General features: G+C 34.2%; 1 protein-coding gene across 1 annotated transcript in view; it reads right to left on the bottom strand.

Moving 5' to 3' along the window:
• Positions 1-4487: 4487 nt before the first annotated feature.
• The window catches only part of PIP4P2 (phosphatidylinositol-4,5-bisphosphate 4-phosphatase 2), an 86073-nt gene continuing 72772 nt past the window's right edge, over positions 4488-17788 (bottom strand). The window contains exons 6-7 of the mRNA XM_067711802.1: positions 6715-6805; positions 4488-6060 (exon numbers count right to left, since the gene is read on the bottom strand). Of these exons, the coding sequence (XP_067567903.1) occupies positions 5917-6060; positions 6715-6805 (235 nt within the window). The 3' untranslated portion in view covers positions 4488-5916. The remainder of the gene's footprint in view (positions 6061-6714; positions 6806-17788) is intronic.

The following is a 17788-nucleotide window of genomic DNA, read 5'->3' as shown; positions in this document are numbered from 1 at the left end:
AAGCTAAACAAAAGAAATGGTGTTATTACTCAAATACAATCAAAGCTTTTTCTATATTAGAAAATGTGAATGCCAGAGAAAGTGCATGTGAACATGTGTATATTTTCAGCATGGTTTAGTACAGTGTTTCTCAGAGTATGACTCAGGAAAAACCAACATCAGAATCATTAGTGCTTGTTTTGAATGCAGATGCCTGTTCTACGCAAAATCTTTTTCAGGTCTATGGGAGTGGCACCTCAATTTCCTCTGGCAAAGCAGAAACAAGAATCCTTTTCTTAGGATTTCTGTGAATATTAAATAGCACATATTGTAAGGCTAGCACCATACTTGCCACCTATCATTATTAGGATTCTTTCTTTTCTGCCAAAATGACATATGTATACTCACAAATGACTTGCTCAAGAATACCTGATCATGGTTCTATTTTTCTCTTTTCTAAGAACTAAGCCTTTTTTTTTTTTTTTTTCCTACCTTGGACCACAGGGGACAAATAAATCCTTCCTTTTCTGATGAGTGGCTATGTTATATTCTTTCCAATAATGTTTTCCCAGCACTTTCTGTGTTCTACTTCTGTACTAGTCACTGGAAGGCTAAGTATAAACTGTCAGAAGTTTGGATGTAGTTAATTAAAAATTTATGGTAATTCATATAAGACTAAGCTTAAATGTATAATATGTTAACTTTAAAACTTAAGGTTTTATGGATGAAACTCATTGGTTTGGATTTTAATAAATTTAAAACTCAAGAATCAAATGACAATGTAACAAATACTGATGTGATCATCACTTAGCATTCTTATCTGTTTATCAAAAGGAAACTTAACACTTTCCAACTATTAGTTAATCTAGCACAGAAATAAAGTAAAAATCATTTATCTTCTATCACTCATAGATAACTATTCTTAATGTTTAGTGCTTAATTTTCCTTAGTTTTTTCAACACATAACATGTAAAATCATTTTTTTAAAGTGAATTATACTCTACATATTGATTTGTGATCTGATTTTGTCCCACAATATTTTGTAAACCATTCCAACTGAACAGATGAAAAATTTCATCATATTTTTAATGACTGCCTGTTGTTTTACAGTATAGGTGTACCATAATTTATTTCACCTAGTCCACATTATTGAATTTTTAGACATTTTTTTTCTTTTTAACCCCCATTATAAATAAAAATGTGATAAACATTGTTGTACATATATATTTGTTATCTTATCCATAACACCTTTAGGATAAATTCTTAGAGACAGAATAACTAGGTCAAAGAATGTGTGTGTGTGTTCGTGTGTGTGTGTGAGTACCTTCCCATATCTTCAAAATTGCAGGAATATTACTGCTTTTTAACTTTTGTTAATATGGTAGGTGAAATTCTTAGTTTTTAACGTATAGTCTTTCATCATTAGCAAATTTTTTAAAAAGATGGTGTTTATTAATTATTGTATTTCTTCTTTTGTGAATTGCTTTTTCATGCCTTTAGTCTCTTCCCGTATTAAAAAAAGTAATTCTTTATACTATTTTGAAAAGATCTTCACCAGTTTGTCTTTTGGCTTTACTTATTATTTTTTTTCTTTTAATCATACAATCTATTAATCCTTTCCTATTAATGTATTTTTTTAATTGAAGTATAACTGACTTACAATATGGCATTTCAGGTGTACAACATGATTCGATATTTTAATACATCACAAAATGATGATCATGATAAATCTAGTTACCACCTATCACTATATTGTTATTAAACATTATTTACTATATTCCCTATGTTATACATTACATCCCTGTGACTTATTAATTTTATAATGGGAAGTTTGTACCTCTTAATCTCCCTCATCTATTCACCCATCCCCCCACAAACCTACCTTTTTGTTCTCTGTATCTGTGCCTCTGTTTCTGCTTTGTTATGTTTGTTTTGTTTTTTAGATTTCACATATAAGTGAAATGACATGGCATTTGTCTTTCTCTGTCTGCCTTACTTCACTTAGCATAATACTCTCTAGATCTATCCATGTCGTCACAAATGGCAACATTTCATCCTTTTTATGGCTAAGTAATATTCCATTGAATATATATGCCACATCTTCTTTATCCATTCATCTGTTGATAGACACTTAGGTTGCATCCATGTCCTGGCTATCATAAATAATGCTGGACTGAAAATAGGGTTGCCTATACCTTTTGAATTAATGTTTTTGTTTCCTCCACAAAAATACCCAGAAGTAAAATTGCAGCAACCTATGGTAGTTCTATTTTTAGTTTTTTTGAGAAACCTCCATAATGTGTTCCATGGTATCTGTACCAATTTGCTTTCATACCAGTAGTGCTCAAGGGTTCTCTTTGCTCCACATGCTCACCAACACTTGCTATTTGTTGTTTTTTTTATAATAAACATTTTGACAGATGTGAGGTGATATCCTGTAGTTTTCCCTGATATTAGTGATGTTGAGCATCTCTTCATATGTCTGTTGACCATCCATATGTCTTCTTTGGAAAAATGTCTATTCAGGTCCTCTGCCCAATTTTTGTTTTGTTTTTTTTTTTTTTTGGTGTTGAGTACTATGAGTTTTTTTTTGTATATTTTGGATATTAACCTATTATTAGATATATTGTTTGCAAATATCTTCTCCCATTCAGTAGGTTGCCTTTTGTACTGTTGTTAGTTTCCTTTGCCATGAAAAAGCTTTTTAGTTTGATGTAGTCCCATTTGTTCATTTTTGATTTTGTTTCCCTTGCCTAAGGAGACATATCCATAAAAACATTGCTAAGACTGATGTCAAAGAGCATACTGCCTATGTTTTCTTCCAGGAGTTTTATGGTTTGGGGTCTTACATTTAAGTCTTTAATCGATTTTGAGTTTATTTTTGTACGTGCTGTGAGAAAGTAGTCCAGTTTGATTCTTTTGCATCTAGCTGTTCACCATTTATTGAAGAGGCTGTCTTTCCCCAGTACATTCTTGCCTTCCTTGTTGTAGATTAATTGACCATACATGTGGGTTTATTTCTGGCTCTTGGTTCTTTTTTTTTTTGGCTCTTGATTTTTGATTCCATTGATAATGTGTGTCTGTTTTTGTGCCAGCACCATACTGTTTTGATTACTGCAACTTTGTAGTATAGTTTGAAGCCAGGGAGCATGATATCTCCAGTTTTGTTCTTCTTCTGCAGGATTCTTTTGGCTATTTGGGGTCTTTTGTGTTTCCATACAAATTTTAGAATAATTTGTTCTAGTTCTGTGAAAAATGTCACTGGTATTGTGATAGGGATTACAATGAATCTGTGGTCATTTTAATAGTATTAATTCTTCCAATACATGAGCATGGTATATCTTTTCATTTGTTTCGTTGTCTTCAATTTCTTTCATTAATGTCAGTTTAATGAGTATAGGTCTTTTACCTTCTGTAAAAGATTGGTTAGATTTAGTCCTAGGTATTTTATTCTTTTTGATGCAATTGTAAATGGACTGTTTTCTTTCTGATAGTTCGTTTTTAGTGTATAAAATTCAACAGATTTCCTTATATTAATTTTGTATCCTGCAACTTACTGAATTCATTTATTCTAGTAGTTTATTGGTGGTGTCTTTAAGATTTTCTATATATATAGTATCATGTCACTGGCAAACAGTGACAGTTTTACTTCTTCCTTTCCAATTTGGATTCCTTTTATTTCCTTTTCTTGTCTGATTGCTGTAGCTAGGACTTCCAATACTATGTTGAAAAGAAGTGTGAGAGTGGACATCCTTGTCCTTTTCCTGATCTTTGAGGAAATGCTTTCAGATTTTTGCTGTTGTGTATGATGTTGCTGTAGGTTTGTCATATATGGCTTTTATTATGTTGAGGTATGTTCCCTCTATACCCACTTTGTTGAGAGTTTTTATCATAAATGGATGTTGAATTTCTTTCTTATTAATATCTGCTTTGGGCTTCTACTTAGAAAGTTTTTCATTAGCATAAGATTATATAAACATTTACCTATACATTCTGAAACAAACGTAAATTCCAAACCCAAGCACATTTAAGAATTTAACATACCAATTCATTCAATCATTTATTCATTCATGCAACAAGTATCTATTGAACACATACACACTAGGCATTCTTCTAAATGCTGGAAATAAAGCAGCAAATAAGACCAAGGTTCCTGCTATCATGGAGTTATATTCCAAAAGGAATATAATCATGTAGCATATAATTTAATGTGGGATTTCAAGTTACTGGGGAAAGAATGTATTACTCAATATACAATGCTGCTACAACTAATCAACCATTAAGAAAATAAACAAATTAGATTTTCATTTCATAAATCAAGTATATTACAAATGGATAAAAAAATCTTTATTTTTAAAATAAAAGCATGAAAATACTGGAAAAAACATAAGCGAATATTACATAAAGGAACATTATATGCATTCTTGAACATGAAAACTTTAGAGTAAGATCTCAAGGCAATTTTAGAAAAACCTCTTATTTTTTAAAAATGGAATAGAACAAGGTAATTTTTGAACAATAATCTTTATTAGTATATTTTTAAAGGTACATATAATCCTGAGCAACTGCATTTATACATTTATCATTTACTCTTTGAAATTTACATGTAGTTTGTTCCAAACTCTCTGATGAGTACATTTTTATACTAATTAGGAACATAAATAATTAAAAATATTATTCTTATCCATGGAATAGCCAATTAATTTACTCAGAGCATCTCATTATCTAATTCTACTACTTCAAAAGCTTTAGAATATTACCTCTCAGTTAAGCAATTTCTTTTTCAAAACTGCAAAGATGGGCAGTGCAAGAGCTGATTCCTTAAATCCTAGTGAATTCTTAGAAAACTATGTTGCTTTTTGTCTTTGATCTGTATTTTGAATAAATTTGGTAATTATTTAACCAGCTATATTTGAGAAGAATGGTAAAAGTAACTGCATCTCATCTCAATATTTTAGCCAGTGTAAAATGTTACAGGGTCCCTTCACATATAAGTATTCCATAATTATCCCAATAAGAAAAATTTACCATGATCTAAGGAAAAGGAGGACAACCTAATATAGATACATCTTTGTAAATGGTTAAATATTGTGAAATATGTGAAATACTTCAGTCTCCATAAAGGAATACATAGAGATGATTAACATTAAATTTCAAAAATCTAGGCCAGAACTTTCATAATTAGTAAATTAAAAAATGACAAAAATAAAAGACAAAAAGATCCTATGACAAAGACAAAGATCCTGTGATCTTTGAGAAAAAAACATTTACCCAACATATCTCCAGCTGTGGACAAATAAATATTTTTATTCTTGTATTTTAAATTACTACCAAAATATTATATCTTTCTACAAACAACATAAAACAAGCATACAGTATCTAGAAATGGTCTTTATCTGACAAGAATGTCAAGTCTTTGAAGGTACACTAAATTTTTTTTTCCTGAATAAGGTCACTATGATCTTAGTTAAAGTTACAGTAAGCAGTTCAAGCAAAATGTGTATTGCTTAGATTTTAAAGCAAGCAATTGTGTTACTGTTTAATTAAAATATAAGTATAAATGTGAAGCTATTATACCAACATTTATAAACACTTCTTAGAAATACAGATCAGAAAGTAATGGAATAACTGATTTAAAAATAATGAAAGGTTGATGTTATATGTAAAATTTGGGAACAAATCAAAAATATATTTAAGAGATGTAAAAGAACATGAAGACCAAGATTTATTATTTGGAGCTTGAAAACTTAGCAGCAAAACAACCTATCTGCATATAATGTAGTACAATGAGCATTTGTTCATAAAAGACTCCCAAAGTCTTAAAACTTCATACATAAACCAGAATGAAATCCATTAGGTAAATGATTTAAAGATGCCAGAGTAGTTTATCCAGAACTGCTAGATACTCTCACCTGCATTACCAAATCATAAACAAGCTTATGCAAAACTGTGTTCTGGATAACTCACTCTTATAGCTCCCCAATAACAAGCTCGGATAAGGCAGATCAAACCTAAGAAATAAGCAACTGCCCAAGAAACATAGGTTGCATGAAATCGCCTTGCAAAACCTTGGGTGCCAACCTAAAATAAAAAGCAATATAAAAATAAAAGGTTAGAAACTGAGAACTTGTGTTGGCTTACATGCAATTTTTATGAAGTATATTCCTAAGATGACAAAACCCCAACAAAATATGAGTTGCTGCATTTGTTGGCTACCACTAACAGAGTAAAATTTAATAAAATGACATTGCTAGCTACATTAACTATAAACTTTATAAACAAAAATTCCATTAGAATATCTTATTTATAAAAGGAATTTAATCTATATAACCCCAATGTCATCCCCATATTGATAATAAATCTCTGTTTCACTTGAATAAAAAGAAGAATGGTTTTTCAGACCTTCATAGCTGAATGAGCATTGCTTCAGCTTTGGCCATGACAAAATTGGTTCTGGCACTAAATAAAAACAAATGGGCTTTTGTTAAATGGAGGGTAAAATTCCCAATGTCAAGGACCTTCAGAGGGATCCCAAGACATGATTTCACCTGGATGGGCAAGCTCCAGGCCCATGGATTGGCTTCAGATTGCTCATAGTTTTTCAGAAGCTTCTGGGCCTGATATGCGAGGGAGGCAGGTTCTTCAGCGATCAATGAAGGCTGTTCCAGACCTCACCATTTACTACTGATAAAGTTAAGAGGAAAGAATTCTAACAGCGAGTAGAGTAATACTCACAGTTAATCCAACTCCAATGAAAATACATATCATTCCAATGGTAATATATGCACAGCAGCGTCTTCGAGGAAGTGCACTACCCACAGAGGAACTGCAAATTCATGAGAACAAAACAGAATATTAAGTATTTACATGAAGATTCTCCATTTCATCTTTGTGAATACTTATCTATGGCTTTAGTAATACATATACTTCTATTTATTTATTCAACTTGAGAGACAAGAACGTACATAATAATTTTTTTAATGAGTGATCTAAATCATACCTGGTGAATTTGTGTGTGAATTATTGTGGCTTTAAACAAAATTCAAGTGTTGATCATTGACAAAGTCCACAAAAACTCACTATGGTCAATAATGATCATCCAAGATAAAAATTTATTTCCAAAACAATCTATTCCAGAATGGAAAATCAGTGCTGTCTTACAAATAGAAATTGATTTTTTTTTTTACATTTATAACCATTGTTATATGTTTAGTGTAGAAAATTTGGAAAATAAGAATAAAGAATAGAAAGGAAAATTACCTGTAATTCCACTACCATAAATACCGCTATTTTTCTCCAGCCATTTTTTACAACTTATCAATTTAGCATAAACATTTTCTTACATCATTAAGTATCCTCAAACTGGAATTCTGATAGATGAATATAACATAACTTAACCAATTCCCTAGTATTGGACACTTTTTTCTTCTTGGAAATAATGCCAGGTAAGCAACATTTAAAAGCACTGTGCTTATTTTTTTTAATGAAAGTATAGTTGATTTACAATGTTGTGTTAATTTCTGCTGTACAGCAAAGTGATTCAGTTATACATATATATATATTCTTTTTTATATTCTTTTCCATTATGGTTTAACACAGGATACTGAATATAGTTCCCTGTGCTACACAGTAGGACCTTGTTGTTTATCCATTCTATATGTAACAGTTTGCTTCTGCTAACCCCAAACTCCCAATCTATCCCCCTCCCCCACCAACTACCTTGGCAATCACAAGTGTGTTTCTGTTTCATAGATGGGTTCATTTGTGTCATATTTTAGATTCCACACATAAGTAATATCACATGGTATTTGTCTTTCTCTTTCTGACTTACTACACTTAGTATGATAATCACTAGTTGCTGCAATCACCATGTTGCTGCAAATGGCATTATTTCATTCTTTTTTATGGCTGAGTAGTATTCCATTGTATATATGTACCACATCTTCTTTATCCATTCATCTGTCAATAGACATTTAGGTTGTTTCCATGTCTTGGCTATTGTGAATAGTGCTATGAGCATAGGAGTGCATGTATCTTTTTGAATTATAGTTTTGTCTGTACATATGCCCAGGAGTGGAATTGCGGGATCATATGGCAACTCTATTTTTAGGTTTTTGAGAACCTCCATACTGTTTTCCACAATGGCTGCACCAACTTACATTCCCACCAACAGTGTAGGAGGGTTCCCTTTTCTCCACACCCTCTCCAGCATTTATTTGTAGACTTTTTTTTTTTTTTTTTTTTTTTGTGGTACGCAGGCCTCTCACTGTTGTGGCCTTTCCCGTTGTGGAGCACAGGCTCTGGACACGCAGGCCCAGCAGCCATGGCTCACGGGCCCAGCCGCTCCACGGTATGTGGCACAAACCCGTGTCCCCTGCATCGGCAGGCGGACTCTCAACCACTGTGCCACCAGGGAAGCCCCTAGTTGTAGACTTTTTAATGATGGCCATTCTGACAGGCATGAGGTGGTACCTCATTGTAGTTTTGATTTGCGTTTCTCTAATAATTAGTGACATTGAGCATCTTTTCATATGCCTGTTGGCTATCTGTATGTCTTCTTTGGAAAAATGTCTATTTAGGTCTTCTGCCCATTTTTCAATTTGAGTTGTTTGTGTTTTTGTTGTTGAGTTGTATGAGCTGTTTGTATATTTTGGAAATTAAGCCTTTATCAGTCACATCATTTGCAAATATTTTCTCCCAGTCTGTAAGTTTTCTTTTCACTTCCTTTATGGTTTCCTTTGCTGTACAAAAGCTTGTAGGTTTGATTAGTCCCATTTGTTTGTTTTTGCTTTTATTTCTATTGCCTTGGGAGACTGACCTAAGAAAATATTGGTACAATTTATGTCAGAGAATGTTTTGCCCCTGTTCTATTCTAGGAGTTTTACAGTGTCATATCTTATGTTTAAGTCTTTAAGCCATTTTGAGTTTATTTTTGTGTATCATGTGAGAGTGTGTTCTAACTTCACTGATTTATATGCAGCTGTCCAAATTTCCCAACACCCCTTGCTAAAGAGACTGTCTTTTTACCTATTATATATTCTTGCCTCCTTTGTCAAAGATTAATTGACCATAGGTGTGTGGGTTTATTTCTGGGCTCTCTATTCTGTTCCATTGATCCATATGTCTGTTTTTGTGCCAATATCATACTGTTTTGATTACTGTAGCTTTGTAGTATTGCCTGAAGTCTGAGATGGTTATGCCTCCAGCTTTGTTCTTTTTCTTCAGGATTACTTTGGCAATTCTGGGTCTTTTATGGTTCCATATGAATTTTAGGATTATTTGTTCTAGCTCTGTGAAAAAGGTCATGGGTAATTTGATAGGGATCACATTAAATCTGTAGATTGCTTTGGGTAGTATGGCCATTTTAACAATATTAATTCTTCCCATTGTGATTATTTTTCATTGTTTTCTTACGATAAATTTTTAGAATCAGAATTACAAAATTAAAGAGATTAAACTTCTAAAAATCTTTTAATACATACTGCAAGAAGCCTATGGGAAATTCATAAAATATATTTCTCAATTGAAATTCCAAATCCAATAGTTTTCAGTTCTCTCTACTTCTAATTTTTTTAATTTTCAAAATGATAAAAGTATAGCAAAGATCAAAAAGCCAATTGGTACTTTCTTCTCTTCCTAAATAAACATATATTAACACATATCATATATCACACATTGTGTTAGTGGATGATATAATTATCTGATTTGTTTGTGTATGGCCAGTGTCCACATTATGCCTACCACATGGTAAATTACTCGTAGAATGTCTACTGAATAAATGAAACACAGAAATGCATCACTTACTAGGCATAATTTAGAAGTGTGCTATTCCAAAAGGTTAATTTTGCATAACAGAAAAATAGCTTCAATTCCCAAATCTTTTTTAAAATTGATGAATATTATTGCAAATATGTATCATAAAAATTCCTGAATAGTTGAAGAAAAATAGAAACATGTGGATGACCTGGGGGGTCATCATTAATTGCAGTAGTGTACAACCTGCTATCTGGAGTTATTAGGGCATCTGTGATTCATTGCCGTTATGTTACATTTAGCCTTAGACTGCTTTTAGTTTTAATAACTATGTCTGCATTTGGTGATTTTTCCTGCCTTATATCTCACAGCTGGCCACCATTTCTCATTTACCTATGTATCTGCCTCTGGCAGTCTAATCTACCATGGATTAGAAGGCAACAAATTTGCTAGAATATACTCAATAATTCAAAAGGGTCTAAGTGAATACCAGAGTAGCTTTTCTGTGAGCCAAAGGAACACACTTTAGTATATTAATTTCAGTGCATGAATTCTACTTAGAAAACCCATGCTCATTTTTCATCACTCAACTTAAATAGTCACTACCTCTGGAAAATCTTCCCAGGAAAGAAATAACCTACTGCTACTCTACAACCCAAGTGCCATCTTATCATAGGGAGAAGGCAATGACAAAAACACCTATCACATGCACAATAAAATCTCATACATTTAATACAAATATGGTATCTGTATGCAATATATAGTATTGTTTTGCAAGTGTTAAAACTTTATACGTACATGTGTTAAACTGTATGCTTCTGTGACTTGCTTTTTTTCCTCAGTACTCTACATGAGACTCTTCTACAGTCATATGTGGAAACTTACTTCATTCATTTGCACACCTATCTTCCATTATATGGAATAACACAGCTTACTCATTCTCCCTGTTGATGGACAGTCAGGGTTTTGTTTTGTTTTGTTTTAAATGTTTTTACTATTATAACAAGGCTACTTTGAATTTGCTTTTACATGTTTCCTTATGTACATATGCAGGAATTTCTCAAACATATACCTAGGAATAGAATTGCTGGGTAGTACTGTAGACATGTTTTTAATTTTAACAAATGCCAAATTTATATCCCCACCAACACTATTTGAGAGCTTCCACCTACATCCTCATTAACCCTTCAACACCTGGTATTGTTCTCATGCTTGACAATTTCACGAGTGTGAATGGTATTTCGTTGTGATTTTATTATGTATATCCATAATTTGCAGTGAGGTTGGACATCTTTTCAAATGCAGGTTGACTACTGGTTTTATTTTTCTATTAATCGCTTGTTCATACCTATTGTCTCTGTCTTGGGCTGTCTTTAACTTACTGATTCATAGATGACATTTATATAATCTGCCTACTATTCCATGCAGCTATATATACTGAACATATTTTCTTATAGTCTGTTTTTATAAATTCAACTTTAATAACATATTTTGATCATGAGTATTTACTAATGATACTAATGTAACACAAAGTACTTCTAATATAGTCAAAGCTATCAATCTTTTCCTTTAAGGTTCATACTTTTTATGCCTTGTCTAGGAAATTCTTTCCTACTTCTGTCATAAAAATATTTTTTTATCTTTTCTTCTAAAAGTATTACAATTTTACTTTTTGTATTGCCAGCTACAAATTGGCACTTGCCATCTACCTCTACAAGGATTAAATCATGAGTCACTGCAGCTGCTGACCTTCAACATCCCCTGAAAAGGAGTTCAGGGTGGAGTTCAGGAATGAGGCACTTTGTGCTCTGGGAAAAACTGGCGGAACAGGTCTTCAGATAGTTAGATATTTTCAGGAGATTTTATGAGCCCAATTCTTGTATCTCCTTGTATCTAGAAAAGTACTAAAATCCTTCATGGTGATGTCTGCTCCTTGTGACTAGTGGTAATCTTCATGAGACTAGCAGCAACCTCCTGCAAAAAATATGTGCTTGCCTGCATGTACTCCCCCTTTGCCAAAATTGCATTATACTGACCTTCCCCCCTCCCTCTTTGGAGCAGTTTCTCAGGGCTATCTGAAATGCAGTCTCCCGGGCTATAATCCTCATTATGCCCCCAATAAAAACTCACAGCTCTCACATTGTGTATTTTTTTTCAGTCAGTAGTATTTATGTCGATCTATAAGAGCAGATTCCTTATAATTATCTATTTTTATTTTACATATTTCAAAGTTAGATTATTTGTTGCACTCAAGTTCAAAATTTATATTTCTGATGAAGTGACCATAATGATAATAATTCTTTTTACATCTGTTCTATGATTGCCATTGACTCAATATGGTAACAAGTCTTCTGCTGCAGTTACCTTTTCCAAGCAATTGGAGGAAGGGAGAGAAAAGGAGGCCAAGCAGCTTTTGTCTTTAAGGAGAGTATCAGGAAGATGTATTCATCACTTTGTTCATATTCCATTGGCCCTAACATAAACACATGGTCACAATTATCTGCAAGAGAGGTTAGGAAATGCAGTCTCCAGCTGGGTGGCCATTAAGACTGACAGTTCTACTGCAAGGAAAAAGAGAACAGCAGTCTTTGCTATTTTAACTAATATTACTATTGCTATTTTATTGTTGGTTAGTGTTTGCCTGGTATATCTTTCATTCTGGTTAGTGTTTCATGATTTCACCTTTTACTTTCATTCTATGTTCTCATATTTCATGTGTTTCTTCTTCAAATTGCATACAGATGTACTTAAATCTAGTCTGATAATTTCTTGCAAGTTTTATTGACAAGTTTAGTCTAATTATATATATTCTGACAACTAATATATTTTGATTATCCCTTCTACCGTATTTTGGCTTTCTATTGTTTCTCTATCTGCTTTTCTACCCCCTTTTCTGGACTTCTTTTGGATTGACTATGATTCTTTTATTTCATTTTCTACCTACTATTTAGAAAGTTTCACAATTTATTTTTATTCATTTAGCATTCCACTCCCATCTTACATGTTCTTGTTCTTCAATATTTCAGTTCAATTCTTTTATCTATCTATCTATCTATCTATCTATCTATCTATCTATCTATCTGTTTATTTATTTATTTATTTAATTTTGGCTGTGTTTGGGTCTTTGTTGCTGCATGCAGGCTTTCTCTAGTTGAGGCAAGCAGGGGCTACTCTTTGTTGCAGTGCATGGACTTCTCATTGCGGTGGCTTCCCTTGTTGTGGAGCATAGGCTCTAGGGGACACATGCAGGCTTTGGCAGTTGTGGCACGTAAGCTCAGCAGTTGTGGCTCGTGGGTTTAGTTGCTCCGCATGTGGGATCTTCCTGGACCAGGGCTTGAACCCATGTCCCCTGCATTGGCAGGTGGATTCTTAACCACTGCGCCACTAGGGAAGTTCCAATATTTCAATTCAATTCTATTTTTGTTTCTCCAAATTTGTTAGCATTAATACTATTACTGTAACGTTTTTGGTATTTTATATAGTTAGTGTTCCTAACTAACTATATGAATGTTTAGAATTTCTTGGTTTATACTTTCTTTATTCTTACAGAGCAGAAATTTCTTCAGGGATATTTTCCCTAAATTCATCTTTTATCAATTTTTTAGTGAGGGTATCAGAATGGTAACCACTCTGTTTTGGTTGTTACTGCTGGTTAGTTGGTTCTGCATCTGCAAATATCTTTATTTTACCTTCATTAGTCTGTGATGGTTTAGACACTTTGACAGTTAATTTTTCTTAGAACTTTGAAGTATTTTTAAACTTTTTGGCTTCCATTGTTGTAGTTGAGATGTTTGCTGCTATCTTTTTCATACTAAAAATCTGACTTTTCTGTCTCTGCTTTTAATATGTTCTATTTATTTTAGGTTGTCTGCAAACTCACTATAACATATTTGTTTATTCTGCTTGGATTTCATTGTTCCTTTTGAATCTACAGGTTCATATCTTTCATAGATCTGAAAATCCTTAGGGATTATCTCTTCAAAATGCCTCTATCCCATTCTCTAGTTTTTCCTTCTAGATCAGAAATATATCAGATGCTCTTATATATATTTATTTCAATATTATTTTCATCTTTGTCTCTCTGATGGATTCTAGGTAATTTACTTTACTCTATCTTCCAATCCATAACTTTAGTTGTCAACTTAATCTGATCTGCTGTTTAGCTTGTTCCACTGTACTTTCATTTCTGTAATTTTTAATTTCCAGAAGTTTTACTGTATCTTTCAAAACCTGCCTGCTTATTGTTTGGGTTAATTATTTTTTTATTTTTAAATAATTGTAGACTCAAAAGCAGTTATAAGAAATAATACAGAGCGCTCTCATTCATCCTCTACCCAATTTCCCCCAGTGGTAACATCTTGCAAACTACAGTACAATATTATAACCAGCGTACTGACATTAATAAAATCCACTGATATTCATATTTCCTGTTTTACTTATATTCATTTGTGTGTATGTGTATATTTAATTCTGTACAATTTATCCCATGTGGAGGTTCATGTACCCACCACCACAGTTAAGATACAGAAGAGTTCCATCACTGCAAGGATCCTTTTATAACCACACTCACCTCCCTCTTGCCTACCCACCCCCTGTACTCACCACACCATCACGCACCTGTTCTCCATTCCTAAAATTTTGTCATTTCAAAACTGTTATATAAAAGGAATCATGCTGTAAGCCACCTTGTGTGACTGGTTTTCACTCAGCATAAATTCCCAAAGATTCACCCAAATGGTTGCATGGATGAACTGTTGTTCATTCCTTTGACTGTTGAATAGTATGTCAAGGTCTGGAAAAATCACAGTTTGTTTAACAATTCAGCCATAGAAGGACATCTAGGTTGTTTCCAGTTTCAGGCTATTAAGAATAAAGTTGCTATGAACATTTATGTACAGATTTTTGTATGTGCCCAGTTCGTTTCTTATAGACTCTTATCTGTCTTCTCTTATTTCTATTAAAAAAAACCATTTTAGACATGGTTATAACATATTCTATAGCTAACATTATAATATCTGAAGTTCCTAGAAGCCTAATTATGCTGTTTGTTATCAATGCCAATTCTGCTTATTGTATCTTGTTTCCTCATGTTGGTATTTTTGTTAAGAACTTATTTTGACAGACCTTAATATAAGAAACCCTAGCAGGCATGGTTTAGGAATGTCTTCATCCACAGAGAATTTTCATTTGCTTTTCCCAGGCTCCCTAGAATGATACCAATCTTAAACTACTTTAAAATGATTTCTGGGACTGGGTTTTCTTAGACCATATAAACCAGGTAAAATATAAACCTGAAATTCACTGTTCTTATAAAAATTTCCATTTGTATTCTTCCTTTTCTGGTGGGCATTTTCCTTGACCTACTCTATTCATGAAGAATAGTCCTTTATTGGGGGTGGGGATGGATGGTATTCCAACTCTCCACCTTCTGCAAGACCAAGGCCTTCTCTCTCATTCTTCATTTGAACACTGAAACCCAAGTATCTGGGTCCCTAGTATTGATAAATACCCTTAGGACAGCCCTGGTGGTCATTTGCTCTCCATTTTTCTTCCCTGGGGATTTTCTTAACTTTCATATGAGCTGAACAATGCATTTAAAAGGATATTTGTAATGGTTAACTAGTCTTTCATATTACTGGATGTGAAAGTCAAGAGCCTCTAATATACAAAAATGTGGACACTGAATATCCAAGAGGAAAAGATCATGCAAGGTTTCTCAAACATCTGATTATTCACCCTTCAAATTATTTACCTTCCCCTTCATAACACTCCCCTGTGAAACACTAGCATTGTGAAGGACACCTGGAAAATAAAGATGGTGCCAAGCAGTGTTATTTAAGCACAATTTTAAGATGAGGTAGCCAGGGAAGGCTTCTTTATTAGGTGAAACTTAAGGGCAGGGTAAGATGTGAATAGGTGGGAGAGTAAGTCATCTTAGCTGCTAACAGTAGCTAGAAAAAATAATACTTTTGTTCAAGGAACAAGCAGCAAAATAACCTTTCTTCCAGAGAAGGTTTCTGTAAGTGAGTAAAATTAAAGGGATTTTCAGCTAATTTGTGAGGTTAAGTAGTTATTTTCCAAGTAAACAGGAATGAGAAAGGGACGAGCCAGGTCACTCCAGGCCTAGCAGGAGATTAAGGGACAAAAGCAAGAAACTCTATTGTATATTTATGGAAGTAAAAGAATTTGTTGAGGCTGGTGGTGTGTGTAGAGGTAGAAGAAAACATAATAAAGATACCACTAGAGAAGTTAGGCAAATATCTAAACTTGGAAGGTTGTATAAATCTTGATAAGAAGTTTATAGTTTGATTTTGGATTTTAGGCAATGGGCCTGTAATAATCTATATGGTGCATTTATGTCAATAAGTATAAAATATCTTTCCTTAGCATACTTCATATGGCACTAATAGAAAAACCTAAAATAACAATGGCAATGGCACCTCCTTGGGTTGTGCAATATACAACCTGCACAGATGTATGCTATGGCCATGAATTTGGGAGCTACAAAAAGGTTTCAAGCTGGAGAGTTTGAAATCATATTTTCACTTGGAGACCTTTACTCTAATAAACTGGAAGAGAACTATAAGGCTGAAGACCAAGAGATAAATTAGAAAGCTATTGCAGTAGTCCTGGTGAGAGATCCTGAATGCTTGAACTATATATAATAGAAGTAGTAAGAATAAGGTAACAGAATTGAAATGTCAAGAGACAGAATTGACAGGACCTGTTTCCATTTGGATATTGTGAATAAAGATACACTCAGATTTCTGGCTTGGTCAGCTGAGCAGATAGCAAAACATTCATTAATGTAAGTTATTCATCAACACACAAGGACGATTAGTTTGCAGAGTGAGGTGGGCAAGTTGGATACATTCTGTTTGAGATGCCTATGGGACACCAGGTTGAAATAACTACAGGCAAATGGTGAATACAGATTGTATATTTACATCTGAAGGTCTGAAGAGAGATCTGGGGTGATTTAATGATATATTGGTTGTGATTTAGTGGCATATAAATGATATAAAAACATATGAGAAAGCACAGATATATTGTGATTAGGTTCCAATCCTGGAGAATAGCAATATTTAATGAGTTGGAAGAGGAAGTGGAGCCAGGAAAGGAGATAGAAAATGAATGTTCTGAGAAGTGGGAGAAAACCAGGAGAAAGTGATGTCTGAAACCAAAAGAAGAACAAATTTTAAGGAAAAAAAGCAGGGTAATCAACAGAACCAAATATTAAACAGAAAACAAGGAAATGAAGATTGAACAGATATATTAAACTTTGCAAGTGGGGAAAGCAATCAAGATGGCAAAGTACTCAGACGTGAAGCTCACCCTCTTTCACAAATACAACAAAAGTACATCTATACATGGAACGATTCTCACAGACTATCTACTGAATGCTGGCAGAAAACCTCAAACTGCTGAAAGGGCAAAGAAAATCTCCATGTAACCAGGTGGGAAAAAAGAAAACAGGAAAAAAAAAGAAAAAGAAAAATGAAAATGAAAAAGGAGTCGGGACCAGACCTGTGCCCCTGGGAGGGAGCTGTGAAAGAGGAAAGATTCCTGCACCCTGGGAAGCCCTTTCAGCAGCTCCCCGGACAGACGTAAGGGGAGCTTCAGAGCCTCTGAGGAGAACACTAGTAGCCAGTTTGCAGCAGCCCAGCCTGAGACGCCCATCTTTGGTTCTGGCAGGGACTGTGTGCTGGAATTCGGGCTTTAGAGATCAGAACCAGGGAGAAGACTGGGGTTGGCTGTGTAGAAACAGATTCGGGGGGCTGGAATCCAGAGTGGCCATGCTGGGGGTGTACACCAAGGAAGCCTGGGCCACCTTAGAGGCCAGTCGCCATTGTTTGGGGGCTGCTCTAGGGAGGGGCGGGACCTGAATTGTAGCTTTTTTCCCTGTGCACGTGCTTGCAGAGGCAGGATACTGCCTGCACAGGCTCCAGGGGTGGTCCCGAGCCTCCACTGCAGCCCACCCAGACACCAGGAGTGGTCGCCGGGCCACTGCGGACACCCTCCTGGACCCCAGGAGTGGTTGCCACCCCCTGCTGAC

The sequence above is a fragment of the Pseudorca crassidens genome, chromosome 17, assembly GCF_039906515.1.
Source record: "Pseudorca crassidens isolate mPseCra1 chromosome 17, mPseCra1.hap1, whole genome shotgun sequence".
NCBI classification, from domain to species: Eukaryota; Metazoa; Chordata; class Mammalia; order Artiodactyla; family Delphinidae; genus Pseudorca; species Pseudorca crassidens.
This window is presented reverse-complemented; position numbering and strand designations above follow the sequence as displayed.